General features: G+C 36.0%; 1 protein-coding gene across 2 annotated transcripts in view; it reads right to left on the minus strand.

The window, feature by feature from the left end:
- Positions 1 to 19,956, minus strand: part of DMD (dystrophin) — a 2,781,977-nt gene that overhangs the window by 1,459,918 nt on the left and 1,302,103 nt on the right. For both annotated transcript variants that reach the window (XM_081115404.1, XM_081115406.1), the window contains one exon: positions 4,197 to 4,358. In XM_081115404.1, the coding sequence (XP_080971530.1) occupies positions 4,197 to 4,358 (162 nt within the window). The remainder of the gene's footprint in view (positions 1 to 4,196; positions 4,359 to 19,956) is intronic.

Genomic DNA, 19,956 nt, shown 5'->3' on the forward strand with positions numbered 1-19,956 from the left:
ACAGCCAATAAGGAGGGAATATGCTCATTGATTGCCATGCCCTCAGAGATGGAGGCACCCATAGCCACAATAAGATGGCTCCCAGTCCCTTCATCCCCCCAGCCACCCAGGGACGGCCTGAGGCACAGGCAAGCCTCAGATGGCAGCTGCCCAGCCACCTAGAGCTGGCCTGAGGCACAGGCAGGCCTCTGATGGCGGCTGCCCAGCTGCCCAGGGCTGCCCGAGCCTCAGGTAACCAGGGCCGGCCGAGGCTTGTGCTGCCGGCAGTGGAAGCAGCAGAGGTGTGATGGGGCATCACCTTCCCCTGATCGCTTGATCGCCTCCCACCCCTGAGGGCTCCTGGACTGTGAGAGGGGCAGGCCAGGCTGAGGGACCCCCCTTCCAGTGCATGAATTTTCATGCACCGGGCCTCTAGTTTTAAAATATGGCCCAATATATTTAAAGTGAGTTATAAAATTTAGCTTCCATAAATACAGGAAGATCTCAATTATGAATTGTTTTGATCTGCTACTAATGCCATCACTTTAAATTAATTGCGTTCTTTAGTAAACAGAAGATCCCTCTTTTCTATCTACTGATACTGTTTTAGCCACATTATTAATGGTATGAACAAAAGAGATGGAAAGAAGAAATCTGGTTTGTGGTGGACCTGAAATATCCCAAGTCTTAGTTGGCTGAGCAAAATATAAGAGCACTTTACTATATTGATTAAGAAGTCCTCTTCTTTGATGATAATGCTTTTGCTTCTTAAATTGTTCTATTTTTTTCCTGTTATTCATGCACATACATATACTATGAGGACATGAGGTTACAAAAGATGGGATCAGAATCTGCCAAACAGAAGTAGAAGGACAGTTCAGCTATTTCTTTTTAAAAATATATATATTTTATTGATTTTTTACAGAGAGGAAGGGAGAGGGATAGAGAGTTAGAAACATCGATGAGAGAGAAACATCGATCAGCTATCTCCTGCACACCCCCCACTGGGGATGTGCCCGCAAACAAGGTACATGCCCTTGACCAGAATCGAACCTGGGACCTTTCAGTCCGCAGGCCGATGCTCTAGCCACTAAGCCAAACCGGTTAGGGTGAGTTTAGCTATTTCAATCACTGCCAGGCAACCCCAATGTTTCATGGGGTTATTTACATAACAGGATCATGTTTTCATCTATAAACTGTGCATCATCAACACATAATATGGAGATTTTCAGTAGGTCCACATGTGAGATTGTTCTTAGATGTTGGAGATTCAAAATATGAAATTACTGAAAAAGTGCAAATTATAAAGTATCTTCATAATTTTAATCATTACACTTAAGTAGTTATGACAACTCCAACAATGATTTAGAGACCCATCATCATATGTGAAATTAGGAAGAAAAAAGAAAATAATAAAACCAAACTGAGCTCATCCTCAAAGATCCATATTGAAAATTCTACTTGTCCAAATTAATTTGTTCATGCAGGAGTTCTCAGCTATGCTGTCTACTTTCACCCATTTCTCATAAGAGTAAGGGGACAATTAAAGTAGGAGAGAAAGTCACCAGTATTTTGATTTCCACCAGGACTCCCTTCCACTGAAATCCTGACACAGCCATAGCTGAGAATCTTTATCAAAGAGTGGTGAGAAATGTGATGTGAAAAAAGTACTGGAGACATTCAGCCATTACCAGTAATGTAATATCCACAGTTGCCCTTAGCATTGGCTATACATTAGAATAACTGGGGGGAGGTTCTGAAAATTCTGATGACTGATTCCACCCAGAGATTCTGATGTGACTGGCCTGGGGTGCAGCATTAGATACTTGGATTTTTAGGTGCTTAAACAAAATCTCTGTGTTTTAGTGTGTACTTCAGGAAACTTAAAGAGTAAAGAAAGAAACACTCACAGTGTTTATATTTTAATCATACTACTTTTTAAATAGCTCTAACGTTTCTGATTTCTATAACTAGAAGATAGATTCCTAAACTAGAAGAGTTTTCCTTATTTGCTTTCCTCTATTTGAATCAATCGGATGTCATCTGAAATTTGTATTTTAATTGGAAAAAATATCTCTTTAAATGGACTGGCATTGGGCAGCTGATGCTGTGGTCATATGATCTAAGATTTTGGTTTAAGGGTTATAATTTTAAAGAAAATACTCAGTTGAACACATGCTCTGATATTCTTGCAGTATGTAGTTTCACTGTCTGAAAAAGTAAGCTTTGTTCCTCCAAGCTCATATCACAAAATAAAAAAGTAAAATCGTTTGAATCCAATTTAACATTAAAAGGCCTGATTCTCTAATCATGACCGAGAAATGATCAATTAACATTTGGGGGCAGTGGGAAGCTCATTCCTGCCCTAGAGTTAAAAGTGCAAATGGAATGCAAGGAAGTATCTTGATCTACTACTTTGATATATAATAAGAGTTTACCTGTCAAAAGTTGTACACATTGTATACACTTCCTTAATGTTAAGATTTTTTTTTTTACACTTGAGAAGCTCAAACAATCTTAAAAGGCAGAAAAAGAAAGTTTCATTAACAAATATACATTTAGTAGCAAAACTGCTAGTGCACCACACGGTGGAGTCAGACATCCACAAATCCATGTGGCCAGTTTCTGACAGGAAATCTGAGCACATACAGAAGATAACCAAACATGGTAATGCCATTCATTCTGTCCTGCTTCTCAGTGATGTATTAAAGCAAGTACTCAGTTTTGGAAAAGGGAAAGCTAAGCCTGCTAATCTTTTAATTATCAATGAGATTTTATAAAATCCAAAGAAACTGTTCTTTTTATTAATACAGAGTATTAATTCTTAGAAATTAGAAATTCTAAGAAAAAATAAATTCCCAGTTATTTATTATTAGAAAAATGTCATTTTGGTGGAATTCTTTGTGGGTTCCTGGTATGATACATTGTGCTTAAGTTCTGATTTCACAGACAACCTCTTTATTCTCTACTTGTTTCTTTCAAGGGAGTTTCAAATTGAGCTTCAGTAAATGCAATCCTTGAAGTAAATCTGGGTACTTGATAATTCTGTTCGAGAAAACAATTCACTTGCTGTCATCTTAAACGAAAATCATAGTGAAGAATATTTCAATATCTTTCAGGGGGCTTGCTTTTTCCAATATTATATATTACCACTTGGAGAATTCAAAGTCAAGAATTGTATTGAAAATGCAGGTGCAACCAGAAATGCATGAAAAATAAATTTGAGCTTATTAGTACTCAAAATCCTTTGTTCAAGTAGACTTGAAATTTCTTAATTTATCTGTGTTTTTATTCACAAGTATTTTGAACTTCTATAGTTAATACTATTACTATAACTTTTTATTTAAAAATAAAATTATGCTATGTTATTACAAACTATCTGGTATGTTATATTAATTTTCATAGAATCCTGCATTCATATATACTACTAAATGGAAGAAAACACTTAGGGTCCCATACCTTTTCAGCTAAATAAGATGTTTTCCCTAAAAGTTCCCATTTTCCCATTTTTTTCTAATACAATAGCTTTTCCCTATTTCAATTTTGCTACTAACAGTTTTAAAAGTACTTTCCAAGATGTGAGTTAATTTAGATGTAGCCTAAATTTGCTCAGTATAAAGTTGACTTATTTTCATTACTTTATAACTCTCATTATAGAAAAACTTTTAACACATTTTATCATTCGACTGAATGGAGATGAATGTGTGTGTGTGTAAATATAGAATGATTAGTGATAAAATGGAAATCCGCATCTCTAAGTTCTTTTCATTAACTACTCACAACACATTAAATGTATGAAAATATAGATTTAATATGGCTTGCAATTCCAAGATAACAAAGATGAGCTGATAAAATGTTTGATCCTGCATTTTCAATAGCACCATTAAAATATTTTCTTTACCATTTAAATTCCTATGATTTTTCATGGTTTATGGATACCAGTCGGAAAATATTGAGAAAGAGCAGCCTTCAGTGTGACAGTGACCCTGTCTTGTATGTGTCTCTATTCAAATTCCTACCATTGCATATTTTCAAAAATAAATCTTACAGAGCTAATCTAGAGCTCCTTTTCTCCCTTCACCTCCACATAGTCCAATCATTCAATTAAATAATCCTCTGTAAAACTAATTGAATAAAATGTAAGTTGGAAATTCAGCAATATCTTGTTCTGATAGTAAAAAAACAAAAGAACAGAAACTCATTCCCAGTCTACTTGCCTGGGCTTCCTGAGGCATTTGAGCTGCATCCACTTTGTCAGCAATATAAGCTGCCAACTGCTTGTCAATGGATGAGAGGGACTCCTGAATTAAGTGCAAGGATTTTTCAATTTCCTGGGCAGACTGGATACTCTGTTCAAGCAACTTTTGCCTCCTCACGGCCTGAAGAAGAAATAAGAATGAATAAGTTAAATGTTTGCTCATTATTTTTCTGCAATCCTGCTGCAAAGTTAATAAAGATTCTAGACTCTTCCACAATCACCTTTTTGTAAGACAGATTTCGCAGCTTCCTGCCCCTCATTCAGCTCTACTTTATAAAAATAAATAATCAGAAAAGAGAGATAGCACACACAAATACAGGATCAGGAATCTCTGAAGGACAAAACCACAATATTATGTACATCAAGAAAAGAGGCTGGATAAAACATTAGTGAAATAATTTCAGTCATTGCAATCTGTTGTTCTCAGGCCGAATGTTCCTCCTGACCTCATTACATAGTTCAAAGGATTTGGTTTACTTAGAATAGGGTCATCGTCATCACAATCCAATTCAAGATAGATAATCCACTTCCACCAGTGAGACACATATACAATCTGTTCAGAATCAAGCTCCTTTTCAAAAAGGGAATTTTAGATATCCATCTGGTTAAAGATTTACTTTAAATACTATTTCAACTAGTTTTGCATGGCCTCTTTCCCCCTCTTCTCTCACAATTTGGATTATGGAAATTGCTTGTACAATTGGATTTGTGTTCCTGCCAAAATAGAACAAATAATAAGTAATCCTAATATAGCTGCAATTAATCTTGATTGCTACTATAAGTATGATTTTGAATAATTTAACACTTTTCAAGTATAAATAGCATGCTGAACATGTCACAGAGTCTCCCTTTGAGGATCTGTTCACCTTTAAAAGAGTAGTCATGAGAGTAAGGATTGGGATAGGCCACTTTTCAAGAATTCTTTAATTAATGCAACAGATCAAGTATTTTCTCTTATTATACAATATATAGGCATGATTATCTGGTACAGTGGAACTATCCTTCCCACAGACCATGATTGGGTTTTTTTAATGATCCTGCTTTTTTTATTATATAAAGACTGTTAGACAATTTGCAAACATTAACTCAAAATGAATTAAAAACTTGAATGTCAAACCTCAGAGGGAAGGTAGGGGAGGGTGGGGGTAAGAGATCAACCAAAGGACTTATATGCAAGCATATAGGCCTAACTAATGGACACAGACAACGGGGGGTGGTGGCGGTGAGGGCATGAGTGGGGGTGATGTGGGGTAATGTGGGGATAAGGACACATATGTAATAACTTAATCAATAAAAAAATAAATAAACACTTGAAATGATAAGATATTTAGAAGAAAACACAGGGAGTAAGCTCCTTGACATCAATCTTAGCCGTGCTATTTTGATTGGACTCTAAAAGCAAGGAAAACAAAATAAATAAATAAACAAATGGGGCTACAACAGAGTAAAAAGGTTCTGCACAGCAAAGGATACCATCAACAGACTGAAAAGGCAACCTATCAAATGGGAAACGATATTTGAAAATCATATATCCCATAAGGAGTTAATATTCAAACTATATAAAGAACTCATACATGTCAACAACAACAAGAATCCAAATGAGCAGAGAATCTGAGTAGACATTTTTTCCAAAGGAGACATAAACATGGCCAACACGCACATGAAAAGGTGTTCAGTATCACTCATTATAAGGAAAATGCAAAGCAAAATCACAATGAAATATCAGCTCACAACTATTAGAAGGTAATCACCCAAAAGAGAAGAAACAAGTGTCGGTGAGAATGGGCAGAAAAGGGAACCCTCATGCATTGTTGGTGGAAATGTTCACTGTCCAGCCACTATGGAAAACAGAATGGAGATTCCTCTATTAAAAAATAGAAATACCATATCATCCAGAAATTCTACCTCTGGGTATTTATCTTAAGAATATAAAAACACTAATTCCAAAAGATAGATGCCCACTTATGTTCATTGCAGTACTATTAACAGTAGCCAAGATATGGAAACAACCTAAGTGTCCATTGATGGATGAATGAAAAAATTGTCAAATCCTGCCATTTGCAACAACATGGATAGACTTTAAGGGTATCAGGGTGAGTGAAACAGGTTAGATGGAAAAATGACACTTCCATATGATTTCAATCATATGTGGAATATAAAAAACCAAAATCAGAAACAAACAAAACAACAATAAAAAACACATAGAGACACACAACAGATTGCTGGTTATCAGAGGGAAAAGGAATGAAACTGGTAAAGGGGGTTAATCCCATGGTGACCACTGGAAACTAAACTGTTGGCGGTGACCAAATGATAATGCTGCACACCTGAAACATATAATGCTCTAAACCAATGTTACCGCAATCAAAAAAGAATAGTAGACATGACATAAAGAATATAAATATTGGCGCTTAATCTTAAAGTATAGTGGAAATGTCATGTTTTTTAATAAAACCTACCTGGAACACAGCGTTACTCAAGTAAGAATAAGGCTAAAGACATCTGGATCAATGGGAAAAGGAGCTGAAGTCTCATGATGCTTCCAGAGCAGGGAGAACAGCACCATGATAGTATACATCTTCAGGATTTTGTCCTAGACTTTCCTTTCTTTGCATTCTACCCATATCCTTAGTTTCAAGTACACCTCATATGCTGACAACTCTCAACTCTACATCTCTAGTCCAGATTTCCCCCTTAATTCCCAAACTTGAATATATATTGCCCTACTTGACATTTCCTCTTAGATGTCCCACAGCAACCAAAACTGAGCAAATCAACCAAATGTGGTCCCCATGTGTCTACTTCTACTTTATTTTCCACCCCCCAATTTGGTTTTGCTCTTTTCCTGCATTTTTCTGTATTTCAGATATTTACAATTAATCGTTGCTTCAGGCATAATTGCATTAGGCATAATTCTGATATTTCCTCTTCCTCTATCACATCCTTCACCATTTTCATGTAATATGACAACAAATCACCAATTCTTTCATCTACCTCCTAATATTCCTTGTGTTCCTCCTTTTCTCCCTCTCCCCACTATCTTTACTTAAAGCTATTACCATCTCTTTCCTCAAATCTGGTACTACCCTCTTGGCTACCATCCCACACTGTCACTGTCCATCTGCAAAGCAGCTAGATTGTGATCTTTCTAAAATGAAATTATGGCTTTCTGCTTAAAATCTTCTAGTGATTGTTTTTCTTTAAGGTAAAACCCATACCCTTAATATTGCTTTAAAGTCCCTTCAGTGCCTTTGTTGGCATCTTCTACTCCTTGCTCTATCAGCGGTTCTCAACCTGTGGGTCGCGACCCCTTTGGCAGTCGACCAAACCTTTCACAGGGGTCGCCTAAGACCATCCTGCATATCAGATATTTACATTACGATTCATAACAGTAGCAACATTACACTTATGAAGTAGCAACAAAAATAATTTTATGGTTTGGTCACAACATGAGGAACTGTATTTAAAGGGCCAGAAGGTTGAGAACCACTGCCTAGCTATAAAGTTCATTCTTTATTTCCCAGTACATAGTATGTCCTTCTTGATAGTTGGCCTTAAACATGTTCCAACTTCCTAGAACAATCCCAACTTCCTTTTATTGGCTTATTTACATTTATCCTTTGAGGCTGACCTTGGAAAAATGGACATCCTCCCTTCCAGGTGGCTGTCACTGACACCCTATGATCTCTTTTGTACCTTGTATTTCTGTCTTAGCATGGATCACACCATACTGTAATTTTCCATTAACTGTCTGTCTCTATTTTAGCCTATGAACTCTAGTGAGTATAGAGGTTATGGCTGTCATTTCCATCGCTCAATGCCAGTTCTTAGAATAAAGGCCAATAGTTTTATGACTGGATGGATGGTATAACAAGGTTTGTTGTTGTTTTCTTAATGAGGAAAACAAAGAAGTGTCCAAGTAGTCAAAGACAAAAAAATAAATTTACAAAAATTGGGAGGGGGAAAAACATCACCACTCAGAGATATATCTTTTGGAAAACAGACCTCCCTGGTTTTGTTTATTTTTTTAGTATTAGATGTATTAGAATAGGAAGGAACATTATTTGGAACAATATTATCTTTATTAAAATATCCTATCCCAGTGGTCGGCAAACTGCGGCCTCTTGTGTGCGGCTCTTCCACAAAATACCTCATGCAGGTGCGCACGTACAGTGCAATTGAAACTTCATGGCCACACTCAAGGAGCCAAAGAGCCACATGTGGCTCGCAAGCCGCAGTTTGACGACCACTGCCCTACTCCAATCAGTGACCAAGGCATTGCCCTTTACACGAAATAAAATATAGTTTCCTATTTTTTTCAGTCAAAACTTCAACTAGAATTACATCACATATTAATTCAGATAACACTGCTCATGGCTATAATCAGAGTTCTCTGTGTCATAGAAGAAAATGTCTATAGCCTGCCCAGGGTTTCTCTAAGAAAGGGGTCTTTAATAATAAAATTTCACTATTGTGACAGGTGACTAAAGAAACCTTCCAATCACAGCATGTAGCAATTGGCTGCTCAGGCATTGTTTAAATTTGGTCCTTTATCTGGCTAAAGGCAAAAACAGCCTACCCTTTTGTGCACATCTGTAGAATTGTAATACAATTGAATAGGATATAATATAGCATAATGTTAAACCGCATATCTAGCCCCTGAATTATTTTTTAGAAATTTAACTTTTCTATTCATGAGATTCTGTGGGTGAAAGGAATGAAATGGCCTAAGGCGTGATGGCAGAATTGACCTTAGATGGCTTGGTTCTTTGCCTGGCCTGGCAGTCAATCAGAAAAACTGGTTTACACAGGTTCTTTGGTTATCTCAGGGAGTGAAAAGACCTGATGTCAATCAAGCTTGCAGAATTCTTTGAATTAGTCATGGCATAAGCTGCCTTCTATTTCTAAACATCTTATTAGGCAGACCCTGATGGGATGCTAGGCTTGTGGATTTTCTAGGACTCTCTGCACACTTGACCTGTGCTCTCAATGAATGAAGTTAGTAGGAAATCCTGAAACATAATTGAAATTGTGTTGTTGTCTGAGAGTGCTGCTCAACAGTTGCTTTAAAATGTTATTTCATACCTTTAGCTAATCTGCTCAGCATACAGCCAGACAGCAACAGCAAATATGAGGATAATTAGAAAGACATTAAAATATGAGAATTTAATAACAAAATATAAATGTAGAAAACTGAATCCTGAGAGCGTGATGCAGCAATGCACAAAAAGTAAGTATTCCCCCAAAAAAACAAAACAAAACAAAAAACAAAAAAAACTGAATCTGGTAATAGTGATCAAAAAACATATCATAGAAAACTTTATATTTGGTTTTCAGAGAAAACTTAAAGAAAACTGAGTACAATAATCAATATACATTAAACTATATTATTATCCCCTCAAAGTGTTCTGAAATATAAAAGTAAAAGTTTAATGAAAGTTGTCATCACAGTGAATTGATTGCTACTCACATTCCTATATTTTAAATGAATTATTAACCCATGTACCTCAATATTACAAACACACAAGTCAGAGTACAGCACGTCTAAGAACTGTAGAACAGTGGTTCTCAACCTGTGGGTCGCGACCCCTTTGGCGGTCGAACGACCCTTTCACGGGGTCTCCTAAGACCCTCCTGCATATCAGATACTTACATTACGATTCATAACAGTAGCAACATTAGAGTTATGAAGTAGCAACGAAAATAATTTTATGGTTGGGTCACAACATGAGGAACTGTATTTAAATGGCCAGAAGGTTGAGAACCACTGCTGTAGAAGAATATTTTGTTTTGTTTTGTTTTGAGAGAATACATTTTTCATGTGAACTAAAAACTGGGAATTTGAACCAATATAAATGTACTTAAAATATGAGGTAGGCTCAAAATGGAGAAAATTTTAGATTATCTCAATAACTTTCTACAAATCATCATTTATTAATGGAGCTATAGATCGCTACTATCCTTATTAATTTTATTAAGAATTTTTATTTCATTGAAGAGGTGATAGGTAAGCTCATTAGGAATGTGGTTTGTTCACTATTAAAATAGGACTTTCTGAGAAAATTATTATAAGATATAGTTCCCTTACAGTTAAGCTTTGTAGCCAGCAGCAAATACTTATTTAAGCACATAATATTTTGAACAATTAAACTACAAACACACTCTTTCACTACAGGGAGATTGCCATCAAACCAGACAAACATTTAGTGGAATGTAAGGATAAAATATTTTCTTCAGCCAAGGAAAAAAAGAAAGAAAAACAATCTACATTGCATATGTTAAAGAATGCCAGAAAAGTGCTCTGTCTAAAATTTCCCATCCCACACTGACTGCCATTCCCCTGTTGATCACACACTCCACAAATTACAAATATATATGTAAAGATTATAAAGTTTACTAAAATAAAGAAAAATTCACAAGAAAATTAATTCATAATATAGCAAATGTTAAGGACCATAAAATATATTTTTTTTCAATAGTGGTGGGATACAGAAGTAGAAATGAGGGAAATTTTGTCATTTTGTTTTTTCTTTTATGAGTATGTGTTATTTTTTTTTTACTCTATTTGTTTTTTTGTGTGTGTGAAAAGGAGGAAAAGAGAATTTTGATGTCTGGGCATAAGTCTTACAAAGAGATTTATATCACATATCTCTTTGCTGTGGACCCCTTGTGAAGAATTCAAGAGTAATAGGAGTCTTATGAAATGAAAAGCATAAGTGTGCAAAAGATGCACTCTGACATCTTAGCATCTTTCAGAAACCTTTGTTTTTTTAGAGAATTTTGTAATAAATATTCCTTGGTTGCCTACTTACTATGTGCTGGGCATTGGGGGCTTTCCCGTTTTTCTTTTTAAATTGCTCAATAGATCCAGTTTTAGCATTGTAAAATTTACCCTTCCTTCGCCCCTAAGTCAAAGAAATGATTCTTTTTAGTGGGTTGGAATTTCAAGAGGCATTTTGCTCCTCAGAAGTCTAAGGTGTAGATTTTCTAAAGAACTGAAGATTCTTGACTGTTCTGCTAGGTGTGGGAGTCCTATAAAAAACATGTTGCCCTAACCGGTTTGGCTCAGTGGATAGAGTGTCAGCCTGCAGATTGAAGCATCCCAGGTTCGATTCTGGTCAAGGGCGTGTACCTTGTTTGTGGGCACATCCCCAGTAGGAGGCAGCTGATCAATGTTTCTCTCTTATAGATGTTTCTAACTCTCTATCCCTCTCCCTTCCTTTCTGTAAAAAATCAATAAAAATATATTTTCAAAAAGAAACATGTTAAAACCAAATCTTACTCCTGTGAGTCTTCAGAAACTAATATGGAGAGCCATGAGAAACCATTAATATGTATATTTGACAATCACATATAACTGCACAAACTGTCCAGATCAAGGATCTCTACTTTTTGGCGTCTCAAGTTCAATTGCTGGGCAATTGATGCAACCACTTCCCTTTTAGTTTTTCTTTGTCACCTACTATGAGGTTTTCATTTATTCAATTAATAAATAATAAGAATACTCAATTTGACTGAATTATCTTCATGGGTTTAAGCACATTTTTGATTAGCTGTTTCCTTCTATCCTAATTCTTTTTTTAACTTAGCAATTCTGAAGCTCCAATTATTATGGTCATAAATACATTGGAGTTTGTCTATTATCTTAAAATTTTGGCTATAGTCTTCAACTGAAAACAGTAAGTACTAAGTTCTTCTCATTCTAAGAAATGGAAATAATAAGACTTTTCTCAATACGGTTTATAAAACAGGTGGGAAAGCTGGCCTTCCTTCATGACTCCAGCACCTCCACTTATTCCAAAATTCATTGAAGATTTATGAGAGAAACCAAAGTCAGGATAATTCACCACTCAGTGGGGGAGAGTATGAAGGCTACTGCTGCTTACTCCTCAAGGATGAATGAAAAGGTGTACTTTTCTTCTTGGGGCAGAAAGGTTGGAAGTGGACTCCAACACCAGCACTCATAGAATCTAGAAGTCAAAAGCAGTTGGGGCCTCTCCAACGTGGCTCAGCGGTTGTGTGTCGATTTATGAACAAGGAGGTCACAGTTCAATTCCCAGGCTGGGGGCTTGATCCCCAGTGAGGGCGTGCAGGAGGCAGCTGATCAAGATTCTCCCTCATCATTGATGTTTCTATCTCTCTCTCCCTCTCCCTTCCCCTCTGAAATCAATAAAGATATATTTTTTTTTAAATATCAGATGGGATTTACATCTAATTACGAACTTGCACTCTGCTTATGCAGATGAATGCTTTATTTGCTTTCAATGTCTACTTAGGAATAAAAATAAATAAATAACTGCAAATGATGGCATAGTGAAGAGAAGGGGAAGCCTGTATTTCTCAATGCTTGGTGTGGCAAAAATGTTTCCATAGGTAAAGTAGAAACTGTAGAAGGAACACTGCTTTGTAGAGCAAGATATTCCAGGACAAAGAGGTATTAAGATACTTTTACAGAATCTGTTTTGTTTTTTTTTGTTTTTGTTTTGTTTTTTTTTGTTTGTTTGTTTTTTTGTTAAATAAATGTGAGGAAAGAAGAGCTTATGTAAGACCTTTTAAAAAGCCTAGACTTGCATCTCAAAGAGGCCAATGTTTTGTGTCCTTCTTACATAAAATACTTGAACACCATGAAAATTCCTGTTAATGAAAGACAACTACCCATTTTCCTTCATGCCTATTTCTCAGGCCAATGGAGACTAATGTAACCCAGGTAGAGTAAGTAAAGACAGTGGAGGTGTGGGGAGGAAAATAATCATTGTCCCCTTCCAGTGAAAGTCACCTAGCCCATGGTTTAAGCTTGAGCTGGAAACAGGAGAAGACAAACTGAATATGAGATTTAAATTTTAAGCTGAACTACATAGGATTTAATGCCACAGAGATCTGAAACAGTGGAATTTATTCAGGGTAACAGCAAGAAATACGAATCAACCACCTGCTTGAAGCAAAACCATTTCACGTTTGTGACCAAACTGACTCAAACTATGCAGCAAAGTCCATGCACTCAGCACCTGATAAACTGAGGTAGAGGCAGAGGAAGAAAATGGACATAACAAACAGCTAGAATTTAGTCCAGAGAAAGACAGGAAATAGTTTATGGAAGGCATGAAGAGACAACGAAGGGCCTAAGAAATAGATTTGAAACAGAATTATCAGAAGGCTTATAAAGATACATGGATGCCTCTGTCTAAAAACTACAGCCAGCAAATTGCAAGCATTTTTTGTGTTTTTTTCATCTTTATTGTTGAAAGTATTACATATGTCCCCTTTTTTTTCCCATTGACCCCTTATAGCCCGCCCCCTCCACCCACTATCCATCCACAGATGTTCCATATGTAGACTATTGCTGCTATCCAATGGAACACTTTGATTCACGATAACTTCAGTTAACAACCAATTAAAATTTCTGAAACATAATTTTAACTTCTTTAAGGAGGCAATGCCATGAAAATATCAGGAATTGTTTAAGGATCAGGAGGAATTTTCTATCGTCTCAGAAACAGATTCTTCCTAACTTTCGTTTAGAATTGGCTGGAGGACATCCTCAAAGAAATTGAAATTTGAGGAACACCCTGGGTCTCACTGTAGACTCAGACCTTTTAGAGGTTGATGAGACATAAATATCTCATTTTCATGATTCTGTATGATAGAAGGAAAGAAACAGATCCACACAAATTTGCATATAAACTTTCTAGATGGTTAGACATGGTTTCAGCAAGCTGAGGAAAGACTTTTCAGAAGAAACAAGCTAGTATGTTGCAAAGGGAATTACATGGAGATTATAATAAGTAGAGGGAAAGAAGGTAATTTATAGCAGGAAGGACAACTTTCAACAGTTTACAGTCTCAGCAATGGTCAACAGCTTCATTTTGTTGTCTTTTTTTCTATGTTTTCAAACTAGTATGTGCTACTTTTTCCTAAAAGAAAAGAGGTCCAACACTGTACTCCTTGGACAAGAAATGCCAAATAAATAAAAACTGTTGCTCTAAGCCACTTTAGATATAACTTCTGGGGAAAACACACCGGCTTCTGTGGTGTATTTGTTAATATACTTGGTAGGATTATAGGCTACACATAATGTTCACATGTGCTCATAAACATATTCTTTATATGTAAATAAGAAGAATGTTACATTATTTACAAGGGGCATCTAGATTTACTTTTGTTAATGTCATCTGGTTTGAACTCACTGGGCAGAAAAACACCAAAGCCACGTGCATGGAGCTCCCTGTAATTTCCTTTGTAGAAAAAGATTATAAATGTTAAAATCATTGGTGTCATTGTCAGTTGGAACTTCATCTGTTTTAGTTCCTTGCAGGTCACTGAAGTTCTTTTGCGACCCCTAAGGGAAGTATTCTTAAAGTAATGCGGGAGAATCACTTTATCAATGGAACTTGACATCAGACAGCCATCACTTTCAAATAAAGCATTGATAGAGCTGCCAATGATCTGTACAGTACTATCTGAAAGACTTTTCTGGGTTTTTGCTGCATCTTTATGGCTGAACAAATGAAACTGGTCTTCTGCTTTGACAGGAAAAAAAACATGCATTATTACAGCTTCAAAAAGAAAATAATGGCCTGGCCAGTGTAGCTCAGCAGTTGAGTGTCAAACCAGGAACCAAGTGGTCACAGGTTCAATTCTCAGTCAGGGCACATGCCTGGGTTGTGGGCTTGATCCCCAGTAGGGGGCATGCAGGAGGCAGCTGATTGATGACTTTCACTCATCATTAATGTTTCTAGCTCTCTATCCTTCTCCCTTTCTCTCTAAAAAGCAATTAAACCATATTTTTAAAAAGTGATGGAAGTATAAAACAGTACACCTGGAAGGAATCTACAGAGTTCATCTTATACCAACCTTCTCAAAGGAACTTCAGAGACACCTGTGGTCAACAAAATTTCTCTGGCCTTATAGAGAAGTGCTCTGTGATTACAAATGTACATATACTATGAGAATCTAAAGTTTAGGAAATGGATATTTATTGGTATTGTACGTAATTAAAATATTACAGAACATTCCTCCTGATACAGAAGAGTGACACAGAATCAGAATCCAGGGTACTGGTCAATCTCTCCACTCAGGAATTCAGACTCTCAGGAAAAGAACTGGACATGGTGTTTCTGGCCTGCTCGGCTTTACATAATGTGTGGGAAGCACATCCATTCCAGTCCCTTTTACAGAGCAGCTAAGAATGACCATGAGTGTTGGCTATGAGTAGAAACAGTTTTTGGTCTTCAGTCAGATAGTTTCAAATCTAGCCTCATAACCCAAAATGGTGCTTTTCTGATGTACATTAGAGATCTCTGCTGGATTCCTTTTCTTGTGTTTTTGGCCAATAATTGTCTAAGGCCAGTGTCCAGTTCCCCTTGAAATAAAATGCTCTTGACTCTGTTGACCTCTATGACCAATCATCAGTGGTATTAAAGTATACTCAGATTGGTACCAACTAGAAGTGGTATCTGAGAAACTGGAAAAATACCCCATCTCTTTGTAAGTCTGAGATGGCTCTCCCTTTTTCATCCTCTCCACGTGCATTAAATTAACAACATTTTTACATCATCAATACTCTTGATGATTGCCATGGTTTTAAAGAAGTTGAAGTGCATTTATGGCTTCCTATCACCCTATCCACAATACACTGAATAGTTCCTCAGGTCCAGTTCAGTAAAAAGCTGTACTATTTTGTTCTAAGGTATTACAGGTTTTCAAATCTTCTGTTTTCCAAGTGACTGTGGATTTGTAGCAAGGAGTTCCTGCCAGTCTTTGGCTCTGATATGATTCATTTGGCTGGGATGTACACCTTGAACAGCAGGAACAAGATGCAGGGAACAGCTGCTTTTCCTTGCCAAATATGCTGTAGAGTTCTTGAGCTGTAGTCTGGGCATAGAAAGAAGACTCCTGGTTTTTGATGTGAGTATGGGGATCAGATAAACACTGGCAAAATGGTCCAATACACTCAATTACTTGTTAGGAATCAGAGTCTTCTGTCACTGGATACTCTTATGAAATATTAAGCTGTCTGAAATAGACATAAACTGTTTCCTAACTTTCTCTCTTTTCTACCTCCTCCCCACAATGGAATCTTCATCATTTGTGGATGAAAGCCATTTTTCTGGAGTTGTTTGGAGTGGCAGAGGAGCAAGCAGGTCTCAGGTGGTTGGCCCTTCACTCATAGGGTTGTTGAATTTGTCATAAGTCAGGTATGACTGAATATTAAGTTATAAACAATGTCCACCACAGCCATGCAGGACAATTTAGTGTCTTCTAAAGTAGTCCCACAGGGAATTCTTGCTCCACCTAGACCAGGGGTCCTCAAACTACGGCCCGTGGGCCACATGCAAATACAAATATTATATTTGTTCCCGGTTTTGTTTTTGTTTTTACTTCAAAATAAGATATGTGCGGTGTGCATAGGAATTTGTTCATAGTTTTTTGTTGTTGTTTTTTTTTTAAAAAAAAAAAACTATAGTCCGGCCCTCCAACGGTCTGAGGGACAGTGAACTGGCCCCCTGTTTAAAAAGTCTGAGGACCCCTGATCTAGACTGTGGTCCAGGAGGGCAAGAGGGGTAGCATATTGGGAAACATAGTGATGTCATTTCTATGCCATTAGAAGTTTGCTATGGTTTCCTAGAAAGTACTTGTTCTGCTCCAGCAGGGAACTATGGTCTTGAAAGAGAATCACTTTTTTCCCTGCTTGGTCTTATTGTTCAGGAATTGAAAATGAGCTTCATCTCTGTAATAAAGAGATCACTCAGCACTGATGAGCAATGGCTGGACCTGAATAATTAATGGCCCACACTAAGGATGAACATGAAAGATAGGCACACTAGTAAGTCGGATTGCCTTAAACAATTCATTCTCAGGTCAAGGTTGAGGTTAGAGTTCCCAAACCTGAATAATAGCCAGAATCTAGAGGATCTTGTCAAAACAGTTTCCAGGATCAATAAAACTCTACAAAATAAATCCTAAGGAAGTTGGAAGGGAATGTGCATAAAGTTCTTATACCCTTCCCTTTCCATCTGTGTGCTATTGATGATTAGCCAGATTTGAAAATAATTATCAAGAGTGAAGTTTGAAAGAAAAGATTACTTAAATAAGAATTAAATAATAACAGACAGCAAAATGTAATAAATTTGGCTCATAAGATAAAATAAGGAAGGGCAGAGTATTATTAAACTGTCCATTTGTCAATGCAGATCAGAAAATAATATGAGACTTGGTAAGGCAGAAGCAGTAAAGCAATTCTCCAGTTTATTTGATACTTTTAATGACTATACACTTTCCATGGCTCAGAAAAACAGCTTAACTTAAAAATATTTTCAGTCCTCATTCCATACATGGATTTCTCTGAGATACTAGAATATGTTGCAAAGAAATATTCTTTAATATTTACTCTTTCATTTTCTTCTTTAAAAAAAAGTGGACAAGTAATTTTAATACAGACTTGCCTGAATATTAAATAAGAGTTTTGATCATTCAACCCCAAAAATCTATGAAGTAGCTTGAAAAGACAATCAGTTCAAAAGAACCTAGAGTGGTAAAGTAAGATGGACAAGACAGATGAACATTTACCTTGAGAATGGTATTTTATGTTATATAAATTAAATATTAGTTGTAAACTAGGATGGATCACAAGTAAAAGTTATATAAAGTTTCAATGAAATAAAGAAAAACTCCAGAAATTTTAATGAAAATTTAAATAAATAAAATGTTTTTAAAATTCTCTATCCAAAAACTAATTCCTAAAATTCTAATTTACCAATCCACATTACTAATTTATTTTATAAGTGATTAGGTTTTAGGCCTTAATATTAGGTCTTTCTCATCTATATATATATATTTTTTAAATTTCCTTTATTGATTTTGAGGAAGGGAGAGGGATAGAGATAGAAACATCAATTACAGAGAAGCATCATTAATTGGCTGCCTCCTGCATGCCCCCTGTCGACCTCATAGTTCCTGGGTCGACACTCAACCACTGAGCAAAACTGGCTGGGCTTTCATCTATATATTTACTCTCTCTTTTGCTACTTCAACATTAGAGGAAATAGTTCAATCACCAAATTATAAGAAATTTAAGGATAAGATACCTCTTCATGGACATATCCATACTTGTTCATAAGTATTTTAATGGTTACCCAAACAAAGACAGTTTGTCTAGTGTGAATATATAATACTTAAATATTAATTAGATATTAAATTAGAATATGTATATATACACACTCATATACATACACATATAGACACACAAGCATACATGTGGTATATATGTGCTGGTGTGTCCCTTTGTATCTGAACCAAAAAATGATAATATGTTATAGTTGCTATACATTCAGACAAGAAAATTTTAACTACTGCTTTATAATAAATTTCACAAATGTCAATGCAAATAGCCATTTTTTAAAGTAGGGTAAATTATATGTAAAGATAATAATGTAATCACTACTGATAAGATTAAAAAATAAATCTCCATGATTCATGATGATTAAAAACAAGAATGAAACTAATTTACCATTACCCTTTTTCTTGTAAAAGTTATATAATAGTTTAGTTCCTATAGCTATAAAACAGGAAAATTAAACTCAAACTACAAGATGCATGTGAAAATATCATTAGAAATAAGAATTGAGGTATCTCACATAATTGATGGTAGAAAAATAATGATACATTTCTTAGATAGCCAAAGAAGATATAGCAAAATAAAAAGCACAAATTCTGTTCTCTATTTCTTTACATTAAAGAGGGCTGGGCTATTGGGTTTATTGCCTGTGTGCAAATACGATACTGGTGATTTTTTCCCTTCAAAATGTAATAACTCTTATACAATTATTCAATTAAAATTATTATGAGATCAAGTTACAGAGTCCACTACTTAGCTCAAAAATGAAGTCACCTTGAACACAGATGTTTGGCCTAACAGTATGCTTGCAGTGAAATTTTGTTATCAAGATAATAGTTTTACCACAGAGTATTTAACCTAGGAAGGTCAAAACTCAAGATATCCCAAATTCTTTCCCTGACTGTAAAGAAAGAAAGTACCAAATTCAAAACATGAAAAAATGTAATCCTAGGTATGAGGTGATACATCACTGTCATTTTAATTTGAATCTCTCAGATGATTCGTGACTTTCAGCATTTTTTCATGTGTCCCTTGATTTCTTATTTCATGCCATTGTGATCAGAGAAGATGCTTGCTATGATTTCAATCTTCTTGAACCTGCAGAGATTTAGTTTGTGTCCTATCCCATGTGCACTTGAGAAAAATGTATGTTCTGTAGTTTTGGGGTGAAATTTTCTGTAAATGTCAAATAATCCCATCTGATCTATTGTATTATTTAGGATTGCTGTTTCCCTGTTGATTTTTTGTATAAAAGATCTATCCAGGGATGTCAGTGGGGTGTTAAAGTTCCCTACTATGATTGTATTGCTGTCCATCTCTCCCTTAAAATCCTCCATAATTTTTTTTAATATAGCTGGATGCTACTATATTGGGTGCATATATGTTTACCAGAGTTATAGCCTCTTGTAACCACCCCTTTGGTAGTATTAAGTGGCTCTCATTGTCTCTTGTTATGGCCTTCAGTTTGAAGTCTATTTTGTCAGATGTGAGTATTCCTACACCAGCTTTTTTTCATTTCCATTTGCCTAGAAAAAATTTTCCATCCTTTCACTTTCATTGTCTCCTAATTCACTGATTTGTTCCTCAGATTGTTCTAGTCTACTGT

This window comes from Myotis nattereri, assembly GCF_964212035.1.
Source record: "Myotis nattereri genome assembly, chromosome: X".
Classification (NCBI taxonomy): Eukaryota; Metazoa; Chordata; class Mammalia; order Chiroptera; family Vespertilionidae; genus Myotis; species Myotis nattereri.